General features: G+C 57.5%; 1 protein-coding gene across 1 annotated transcript; it reads left to right on the top strand.

Moving 5' to 3' along the window:
• The first annotated feature begins 3,486 nt into the window (after positions 1–3,486).
• LOC131212850 (uncharacterized) lies at positions 3,487–9,023 on the top strand. Its single transcript, XM_058206902.1, has 2 exons — positions 3,487–8,109; positions 8,825–9,023. Exons 1-2 carry the CDS (start codon positions 3,487–3,489, stop codon positions 8,957–8,959), a joined length of 4,758 nt encoding a protein of 1,585 aa, XP_058062885.1. The 3' UTR covers positions 8,960–9,023.
• Positions 9,024–11,369: the final 2,346 nt, after the last annotated feature.

Genomic DNA, 11,369 nt, shown 5'->3' with positions numbered 1-11,369 from the left:
CGAGAACCCTAGCCAGGGATTCAAGGTAGGTCGCCGTGTTTACCTGATCGATACCGGATTCGCACTTCGCACGATTAAACGATTTACGCCATTCCGCGCCACTTCCGCTCTCTGTGACCCACCGTTGTCCACCGGCGAGTTCGGCGAGTTTTTAAAAATAAATCAACTCACTGCTCGCAACTCGCACAGCGTGGTGTAAACTTAAAACCGACGCGCGAAAGATCGTGCACGCAACGTTTCAAGCACGATCAGCTAGCGCACTCTGGTGGCGATCGCGTGCACATTTTCGCGACATCTGTCAGCATTCGTTCCAGTTACGAATCGATCGAAACGGAGCTTTCAACAGGTGACGATCCCTAGCGGGTTGAAGATCATATGGCGAGGCGGTGCAGGTTGTTCGTGGCGGAGAGAGTTAATCGTCCACGGCTCGTTTAACATTGCACGCAGCGTTCGCAGCGACTAGGTGACGGGAAAAGCCCAACTGCATCCGTCCTCTGCGGGCGATTAAGATGTCCTCCGAGGTTCGGTCGACATTCAGTGGATTATGCGTATTTAAACGAAACACGGTGAACGAATGTATCCGAAGTCAGCCGTTTCCGGCTCGTTACCCGATTACGGCTCTAATTTTGAGTTTAAAAATACGATAATCAGGGATATTTTTACCGACGGCCCGATGGAGACGCCTGGTGCCTCTCGATTCCTAATTGGACACCTTCTTGAGGATCTTTTTTGTTTGTTCAGCACTTCTCATATTTCAACTTACGGTGCATTGGGCCAACTGAGGGATGGCTTTGGGACGACTGAGAGCCAAACATCCGCCTTCCGTGTTAGTGATGTAGCTGTCAGTCCTGGCGCACATCACCGGTTTGCTCTTTCATTCCGTTGTTTTGTAATGCGGCGAAAGGTTAATTCTTTTTTACATCACAAGACAGGACATCGCTTGATGCATACCAGATGTGAAACCGTACACTCGGATTACGTCGCAAATGGGCCCATCGAGGGGTTGATCGCAAGCCAAAATTTTAAGGCAGGCGGAAGCTGTGTTTCAAAAATGATCATTTAGTTTTAATTTTTGCACATTATTATTTGTTTAATCCACTCGCCACTCGGCAACAGCTGGGTGGTATTTTTCATTCACGCTTCCCAGTGTTTTCCCCGTTGATCGTACATTCGTGCATTACTTTCGCCGCAACGCCGGTGACCGTCACCGGCACCATCATTAGTGCATGTCGGCGGCCAAAGCTGAAATTGAAGCTGACGTGCGATGCAAGGGAGAAAAAACCCAGGTCCGGTTCCCTTTCGGAACGTGGGTTTTGCTCCGTAGCGTAGGCCGCGCACTTAATCTACCATCCGTCACCGCGAGAGTGTCCTCCTGCCGTGCATCCGGTTGGTGTATCCGGGCCGTTCGCGGACCCGGACCCGGCCGAGGTGCGAACGTCCTCGCGACTTAAAGGCCGGCAACTGTCAAGCGCCATCCATCAGACTGTCAGCTCCGGCTGCGGTTGCGGTTGAGAGTTTTCTCGTTCCGTTCAACCGATCAGCTGGCTAGGATGGGATGATCTTTCCGCGAGGCCACCAGACCTTGATCGGGTTCAGCCAACCTCCACCAACGTATGGACCGAGCCAACTGGAGGCGATTTATTTCGCTCACTCAGACGCGCACCGAAAAAAAGGACGCTCGCTGAGCAGTTTTTGAAACAATAAACAGAACTTCACAGCTCAGATTGGTTTCAGTTCCGAAACCGCGGAGTATCTGGTGTCCAGTGAGACTTTGAATTGTTTGCCATCAATCACCGTTGGTCGGCCCGTTCTAATGATTATGACCACTGTTCCGACTTGCCGACAAACGGCCACAGCCGGCACAGATGGTGGCAGTCTGATCGTTTTTATGCTTTCCTTAACGTTGACTGACAGATTTATTAAAGTGAGGAGGAAAAATGGCACCCAACCATGTTCGCTTTGTGTTGCTCCACACATTTTATTAATCGAAGCTAAAGTTGTTTCGCTACCCGCAAAGTTTTCTGCTTCCTGGCCAATTAATGTCCATCCGTCCCGTGTCAGTACGACCAACAAGGATGCGTGTCATGTTTTACAATGTAGGTTTCAGAACAAGAAGGAGCGTCCCGTGTGTGAGCTGGTTTGTCACCGATCTAACGATCTTTCTTTTGCGCTGCCTCGTTTTACACGCCTGTCAACGTCACGCTCTCCGGCTTGACAAAGACCGGGACTCATCGGAAATTTTTCGGAAGTTTTATCGGAAATCCTGACGGCGGCGGCAACCTACAATCGTTGCTCTTTGTCAATCATTTCTGCGATTGGCAGAAAAAAAATGGCGAAATTTAAACCGTGAACGATCCGTGGCAGAAATTCGTCGACCACACACCGATCGCGATGCATTTCCGTGCGTTTCGCAAAAATTCACAAAACTTTGTGTTTATAAACAAATCCTGGTTTCCTCATCTTTGGAGCTCGGGTTGGGTTCGGAGTGGAATTTTTTGCGCCCGGGTTTCGCTGGTCCAGTTATTAACACTGCATCTCCACCTCGGGAGTGATTAAGAAGAAGATCGCATAAAAAAGGATCGTGCTCGTTTGCCGAAGGTAACAGCGTCTTTTTTGCACGACACTCTCACCGTGACTTTCGTCGAGCAGGCACATTAAAGTAGGCAACGCACCTGAGCACCTCATCGGGGCGGGGTTGAAAAGTTACCGCCGTTGCCAGGGAGTTGCTGCTGAGTGCCCGTCGTGAGAGACTCACTCACGGCTCACTGCGACTCTCTCTCGCGAGTCAGATCTTCAGAAAACAAGGGGGGAGCACACTTAAATACACCTTCCGAGCGATCGCGAGACCACTCATTCGCTAGCATCGCGGTCAGCATCCGGCGATTGGTCCGCCGAGTCGAGTCAGTTCGAGTCCGTTGCCCGAGTGAGACGCGCGCGATCGAGTGTCCCCCTGCCGGGTGTCAGTGAAAAAGGGACCACGTCTGCAAGTGAATTGTTGGTGAAAAATTCGGGAGAAGTGAAAAAACAAAAAAACCGAGGAACGCCGTCACTGTCAATCGCTTGCCGGCCTGTCAGCGGCACACAAAACGGAAGCGTAGCGATCGCACAAACACACAGGCACACCGAATTCCCCCTCGGGATGCTGATGTGGCCCCCGTGAAGTGAGTTTGTGGTATTTTTAGTGCACCATCGCGGGTTTGTGTCATTTTTTCCCGGCCCCGTTTAACACTGCAAATTCGAGGCTCAGGTGCGCCCGGATCGTCTGGATCCCGGTCCCCACCCCACACCGATCGCCGGTTCTTGAGCCGGTCGGGTGCATTGTGACTGTGTGAGGCTGAAAATAAACATCCTCATCGATGTGAGTCACGATTATGTTGCAAGCATCGTGCCACGTCACCTGTGGCTGGACTGTGGCCTAGTGAACCCCTCGCGAGAAAAAGAGGGAGAGAGAGAGAGACGTTGCGAAAGATCCCCCCACCCTGCACCATGTCGTTCTGTCGGATCACCGGCAAATGCCGGTCGCTCCCGAAGCCGAACTACTTCCCGATGCTTCCGCCGATCTCGCCCGCAGCCGCCAAGCGGTTCTGCCGCGTGACGGGCAAAGCGTACGGGTTGCCGTCGCATCACTTCATCCCGGTGCTGCTGGTTCGCGGGCAGGCACCGGGCCGGGAACGCTGTAAGATCACGAACGTGGCGGGTGAACTGGATCCTCACCACTACCAGCCGGGCACGTACGGGTGCCGGAAGCACGCGGTCCTGGGCACCTTCCGGTACGTGCTGCCCGTTCTGGATGCCGGCGACGAAAGCCAGCGCACGCTGACGGGTGTGCTGGAGGCGAAAGCAGGGCGACCCGTCGAGCAGACCCTCTACGTGTACCGGGTGGACGAGCGTGGCTTCGGGCTGGTGTTTCCAGCCCGCCTCGAAGCGGCCGTCCGTGATGGAGACGTCCGGGACGTGATGCTGGCCAAAGAGTCCGACAAGCTGCTGATCAAGCTACGCCAGGGTAACAGTGTGAGTGTGGCGTTGCGAGGCGTCGATCAGGACGTGCTGGAGCAACTGTACGAGGGAGAAGGCCCCCGGGAGGAAGTGATCAAGAAGCGCGCTAAGGAGGACGCTAAGCGACCGAAACCGAACCGGGGCAACCGGGGACAACTGGCCGGTATCGCGAATATTTTCGAGCAGAAAGAAAAAGTGCAGGACGATGCTGAGGAGCAGGAACAGCGATTCATCGAGGAGCACCGCGAGAAGGCGGTCCGGTTGGCGGCGGAACGGCGTGAGAGGCAGCGAGCGGAGAAGCTGAGGGCACTCCAGCTCGATGCGCACCTGATCGAGCAGCAACCGGAACTGGCGGATCTGGTGAAACCACTGATCGAGTCCTGGGACTGGAGCACACTCGAGCGGGAAGCAGCCACCGGAGGTGGTGTTCCGAACCGACTCAAGGAGCTTCCCCAGCTAATCACCGTGACCCCGGTGGAGGTCCCCGCCCGTCAGCTCGACGTCGATCCGGGACTACTGGAAAAGTGCGGTGGACTGGAGGCAGCCTCCTACGTCGGAGTGATCACCCCGGTCCGGGTGGAATTGCGACCGGAGAGGGCCAAAGCGATCGGAGCCCTCGCACCCGACACACTGCAGGCCCTCTGTGGGGTCGATGAGCGGCTGGCCGACGGAGGAGCCCAGGAACTGCTGGCTCACCTGGATGACCTCGCGTCAGTCGTGACGCACCTTTCGCAAGGACAACCGGCCGAAGTGAACGGAGTGCCCGGAGTGCGCCTCGTGGTCAACCACCAGCCAGTCTTCGTGCCCGGCCAGATGCTGCTCGTCACCGGGAAGCCCTGCTTCGTGCCGGGCCAGACACTCGGGCAGGAGTTTGTGCCGGGCGTTACGATCACGGCACCCGACGGAACGATCCAGTTCATCCCCGGCGAGCTGATGGCCGGAACGGGCAGATCAGCCCAGGCGAGCTTCATCGCCGGCAAGCAGATCGACGGACGGTTCGTCCCTGGCCAGGTCCTGGGTGATGAGCCACGGTTCGTAGAGGGCGCCACGATCGTGACCCCCGAGGGGGTCAGCAAGTTTGTGGCGGGTGTGGTGGACGATCGGAGCGGGCTGTTTGTCCCGGGTCAACCGATCCACACCCCGGACGGTGGTCTGCAGTTCATGCCGGGTCAGACGATCACGGTGCAGGGTCGGGAACGGTTCATCCCGGGGCAGAATGTAGCGACGGCCAGCGGGGAGCTGATGTTCATCCCCGGCCAAACGGTAGGCGATCGGTTCGTCCCTGGCCGCACCATCACAACGGCGGAGGGTGCAAAGTTCGTTCCGGGACAGTACGTTGGGGATGTGTTCGTGCCGGGTGTCGGTGACGGGACGCGGTTCGTGCCGGGGGTGAACGTGGACACGAAGGAGGGCTCCAAGTTCATCGAGGGTCAGATCGTGCACAGCCGGCACGGGGATGTGTTCATGCCGGGCACCACGACGATCGACGGTGGCGAGGTCCGGTTCGAGCTGGCGGCCACGATCGAGGCGATCCGGTTCAGTGAGGCTTCCCCGGTGGGGCTAGTGGTGGACGGTGAGCGGCTTACGGTCGGAGAGCCATCGATCTGTGTATTCGGCCACCTGGTGCAGAACGAGGCCAGCGGCGAAGTCGAGTTCTATCCGGAACGCATCGGACGGGAGCATCTGCCGGCGGGGAAAGTGGTCCCGGGGAAGCTGGTTCGGCATCGGCTCGACTCCAAGTTCATCCCGGGCATCCGGACGACGGACGGAGGCGATGACTCCGGGTTCATCCCGGGTCAGGTGGTGCTGACGGATCGGGGCGAGCAGTTCGTCCCCGGGCAGGTGATCGAGACGTCGGAAGGCATGAAGTTCGTTCCGGGGCAGATCATCGAGACGCGGGCGGGACCGAAGTTTGTGCCGGGCCAGACGATGGACGGTGGACCGGATGGGCCGCGGTTTGTGCCGGGGCAGATCATCAACACACGGGCCGGGCCGACGTTTATCCCGGGCCAGGTGATCAGCACCGACGACGACGGGGAGAGGTTCGTGCCGGGTCAGATCGTGGACACGGACGAGGGGCCCCGCTTCGTGCCGGGCCGGGTGCTCGAGACGGCGGACAAGGTCACGTTCATTCCGGGCCGCATCGTACAGACGGCCGACGGGCCGCGGTTCGTGGCGCCCGACCTCAAGGATACCGCCGACGGGGACGAAGAGTTCCTGGTGCAGAGTTTCACCGTGACGCCGGAGGAACTGAAGCTCCTGAAACCGACCGATGGGGGGGCCCTGACGGGTGACGGTCCCCGCTCGCTTGTCGTCAGTCTGGACAGTGCGATCCTGCAGAGTCTGGCCGAGTCCGGGATGCCGATCGGCCGACAGGTCGAAGCATCCGCCGTTGATTACGTCCTCGAAAGCACCAAGGAGCGCCAGGCACTGCAACGTCTGCTGGCCGAAGGAGGCATGCCCGGGGCCAGCCTGGACACGCTCGAGACCATCTTCGATGGGTTGAAAGCCGTCTGCCGGAAGGTGGACCCGGGGGCGCTGCAGTACGGCGAGACGATCGCCACGGACGAACGAGTCTGTAACGGTTCGATCGGAGTGGTCGAAGCACTGGCCGCAAACCTGGCTGCGGTCCTGGGCGGATCGGATGGGCAGGGCCGTAGCATACACGAACTGATCGCCGAAGCGATCCTGACGGGCGGCGAGTACACGGTGGACGAGCTGCGGCACGTCGTGGAATCACCGGAAGCCGTCGAGTACCTGTTCGGGGCCGTGAACCGGACGATCGTGAAGAACAACATCGACCAGAAGCTGCGGACACTGGCGGCGCTCATGGAGGAACCGGAACCGGACGAGCAAGCCCAGGCTCAAGTTCCCCCACCACTAACGGACGCGATCGAGGAGTTCTGCCAGCTGCTAGACAACGGTGCCATGGCCGAAGCGTTCGTCAATCTGCTCAAAAAGGACGAACACCTCTTCAAGTCGATCGTCACCAGCCTCAAGAGTAGCGGCGTCGTCGAGGGAAGCGTCAACATCTCGGAGATCCTGCAGACGGCCCTGGTGGACAGCATCCAGGAGCGGGCGCAGGTTGCCCTCGCGGAGTTGGTCGAAGACGCGGGGCAATCGCACGACGGGCGAACTCTCCGTGTGCTGCTTCAGAAGTGCGAAGGATTGTCCCACGCCTTGGGCCACTCGAAGGAAGCGGAAACGTTCCGGTATCTGATGACGCGGCCGGGTGCACTGCGTGACCTGCAGCGAGACGACGAGCTGTTCGCGATCGTGAACCGGGTGCTGATCATGGAGCAGCTGGCCGAGGATGACGACGAGTACCGGGAGCTGATGGAAGGCCTGGGCCGGACACCGACCCAAGCGACCAAGAGCGATCGGTTTCGGGAGCTGATCCGCCAGAGCGGTGCCCTCTCGTACGCACCGCGACGGATCGCTGCCCTCGAGACTTCGAAGGACGTGCCGTTGTCGCTGTTCTACGCCAACAATCAGCTCGCGATCGAGGAGTTCTTCCTGCGCAGTGGCCAAGGACGCAGCCGAGGGCACTGCTCGAAGGCGTTCCTTATCATCAAGCGTGGCTTCCAGGCGGTGATCCCGCGCGAATCGAGCCACGAGGTGCTGGCGGGTACGATCGCCTACACCGTGCTGGATGAGGACGGCATCCGGCACTTCCAGCCACTGAATGTCCTGTCGGCGCTCCGCATTACACCCCAGTTCCTGGCCCGCTTCTCCATGTACAGCTGCGAGGTGCGCGAGGACGATCTCGCCGATCCGGACACGATCAGCAGCACGCACAGCAGCAGCAGCACCAGCCACGACGCACTGGACGGGCTGCCGGACGAAACGGCTTACTTCCACTACCGGCCATCGGCCGCCTCGCGCCGAAGCTCCTTGCGTACCCCAGTTCCGCAGTATAGTGGGCGCCCGAAGCTCCAACGCCACGACTCGCTCAGCCCTCAGGTACGCCGGAAGTCGGTGCTCCAGAACGGCTACCACGCGCCACTGCACCACCATGTGGTGCCCCGTACGTCCCTCGTACTGCCAAATTCGCTACCCATTCACCGCTACCAACCGAAGGCGTATCCGCATGCGCCGGCAGACAACGTTAAGGTAGGTTAGACGATGCTCGCCCGATAACCCGGCTCTATCAGGGGCCTCGGGCACTAATAATAGACGAGCGAGCGAGCGGCCGGCCGAACCGTTTGAAGGACAGTTGACAACCCTGTGGCCATCCTTGGTGCCGCCTGGTTTGTGGACATCAATCTTCGCGAGACGGGCCATTGGAACTGGTGACTGATCCCACCGCTGTCACTTTGGAACGCCATCCGGGCGAGCCCACATGGAACGCGGCCACTCAGAATCGGAGTCACCATCGGAGGCTTCGAGATCGAGATCGGGACTAGAATGGGCCGACATGCGACGGGCTATTTTTACGCCACACAACCGGCACCCGGCGGCGTGGTTCCCGGTTGTTGTGAGCGATAGATCATGTACCTGCTCGCTGCCGCCCGTCGATAGACTCGCAGCGCTCGCGCTCTATTAATAGTGGCGCGCCGCGAAAGAGCACGCCACGGAGGTTTGATGAATCAACCCCCTGTCTCTCTATACAGGGAGAGACCCCTCCGTCGGGTTCTCTCTAATTGATTCCAGCTTGCATCGCGATCGGCTATCGATAAAATTGGCCGCCATGATGAAAGACCTTTCATCCTGGGCGCGCCGCTCGCTCGTCTGACAGAAAGCATCTGCGTTCCCTCTACTACTCTGCACTGCGATCGCACACGATCTCACTTTCTATCTCTCTCTCTTTCTCTCGCACACCCGGCAGACACTACCGATGGCAATGAGGATAGCGATCAAGGCCTCGATCGCAGGTCGCGAACCATCGGCCTGCCTTCGTTCCAGCAGCCGAGACTCCATCTACCGGACGTCGTCCCGGGGCAGTGTGCACGATTGGAAGTGATCGACCGGCCAGCCAGCCGTTAGCCGTTAGCGTTAGTTAGCGTAAGACTACTTTAGGCGATTTTGTGATTTTAAACGGTCCACCAAAGAGACTTGCTTTAGGGAACACCGTGCAACATTTAGAGTGTAAAGTCAGTGAAATAAAAACTCGAAAAAAAGCCCAATCAACGCACGCGCACCGCGACCGTAAACGAAATATCACCTGATTGCTGGCCCCCGGCGGGGCAATAAATTGCTGTCTTGCGAGAGCGTGCTCCACAATGGGCACACTCCGGCCACATACACGGCCATTACTCACTCACGGAGAGAGTGACGTTTCGCGGGGCCACGGATCGTAAATCATGTCGTGCGCGTCGACCGGTCTGCCTGGCCGTGCGGTCCGGGAAAATGATGAATAATCAGAGCGCGAAGCGAAGACTAGCGAGCTCTAATGGAGCGTGGTAGAGCAACTAGAAACTTTGGAAGGAACTTCACTGCCTTCCGTGACGGTAAGAGCAGCGACGACAACCGAAAGGTCAGCCAGGTCGTGCTTGACCCACATTTTCGGTACAGGGATTCAAACTGTTTGAGTAATGTTTCGTGTTGTGGCATCATAACTATGCTGGCCAGTATGGAAATCGGATTTTATTTCTTTGCACGCGGCAAAGAAAATAAACTGCAACTGCTTCATAAACCGAGCACCGTGCGCCTCCATCGAGTCTGGTTTCGGGCGAGCACCGAAACCCGGTAGTAATATTTTCCATGTGCGATCAGCGCCATGTGCCTATCAGTTACCGTCAAGAGGCCAAGGCATCACCCGGGCGTCGGTTGGGTGTAAATGGCGTTTTGCTGTATCATTAGCTCTCATTAGACGATCCTCATTGAAGCCGTCTCAAGTTGGCTCACGTGTCAGCGTCGGCACTTGACGCAGCAGATGACACTTTTGCGTGCACCGGGCATCTATTAGCGGATCACGGCGACGGCGTCGGCGCTGAGGCCAACATGTCTTCAACGGGGTGAAGCGGCTCGAACGCATCTCCCGAACCGTCCCAGTGCCGGGATCGGTCGGTCTGTTGCATAATTCTTAAAATAGCACCCGGCGGACACGCAACATGCCTTACGCAGTCTCTGTGCGGCTCGCCGAGCGGCCTAGTGGAGTGGTTTCCTGGAAGAGCGATCAGGTGATCAGGCTGGCCCGAGGTCCATAAGTCAGAAGGGCGTGCACTGGATCGTGGCACAGTGGCTGACAGTGAATGAACTCCTCCGGCGGCCTGGCTAAATTTACTCACACGCTGGCCACATGACACCTTCGCTTGTTTAACCTCGAAGTTTCGCGTTACCATCGTCTGTCTCTCTCTCTCTGGAGGAGCACTTTGGAGGTTATAACTTTGCAGGATACTGCGAGCGCTCCGGCGGAATCGTTATGACGTTTGGCCCTGCACCTCTCTAATTGTGCCGCTGCTGATGGACTTAATGCGAATCCTTGCCGTCGCCCCCACACCATTAGTCTATGGGAGAGAGACAGAGAGAGAGAGAGAGAGAGAGAGCGACAGATTAACGTAACGAAAACAAATTGCCGTTCGCCTTGCGTAAGTTCCCCCCAGGGGGGTGCGCCATTACTTAACGAGATTTTCTTTTTGCACGCGAACCACCTCCGTGCAGATGTATCATTGTTGTGCCGTGACGTCAAATGGGAGGGGTCGTGACCGACCGGGCGCTCGCTAGAAGCGAAAGAATTAATGAACTCCAGATGAGCGTGGCGAAGGATTATTCACCCACCGACCGGCGACGACGATGATGATGTGGAGCAACGCAGCGCATACTATGATTTATGGCAGCCTGGAGAGTTATTGAAATTACGGTGAGCAACCCAAAAAGTGTTTCCAATTTAGTGTTCGCTATATCGGATGAGTCGGTTCCAAAAATGGCTTCCATCCATTGGAATGGCTGAAAAATTGGCTGCCACGCAAATATTTATCGTGTTCACACCTCGAAACGGATTGCCACTACCATGGCAACCATGATGTGTCATAATTTACGGCGAAGGTTACTTGGGAAAAACAGGATTAACTTGGGCCTTCGATCATGTCCCCGACATGTCCTGTGAAGGGAAATTAGACGCTGTTTACCGGACCGCACTCGGTGTGGGGGACCCTTCAAAAACAAACCTTTTCGCACCTTTCGCATCGAAATGGCGGCTGACACTTTATCATCCTCAGCTAACAGAATTTCGGCGTTGCCAGGGTTACGACACGCCAACCACCTGACCGTCGTCGGTAAACATCGGCCCCCTTCGTGCACTCAGCTGGACCGAGCTGTTTGCTTTCTTAAGCGTGCCACTCCGACTGGCCTATGCTCGGTCCTTGGTTCCCTTGACTCTTGACGCTACCCCAACACACTGTCACTAAATCTGGCCGAGCGCGAGCAACACG

Source organism: Anopheles bellator, chromosome 1, assembly GCF_943735745.2.
Source record: "Anopheles bellator chromosome 1, idAnoBellAS_SP24_06.2, whole genome shotgun sequence".
NCBI classification, from domain to species: domain Eukaryota; kingdom Metazoa; phylum Arthropoda; class Insecta; order Diptera; family Culicidae; genus Anopheles; species Anopheles bellator.
The sequence above is the reverse complement of the archived record's forward strand: the minus strand, read 5'-3'. Positions and strand labels throughout refer to the sequence as shown.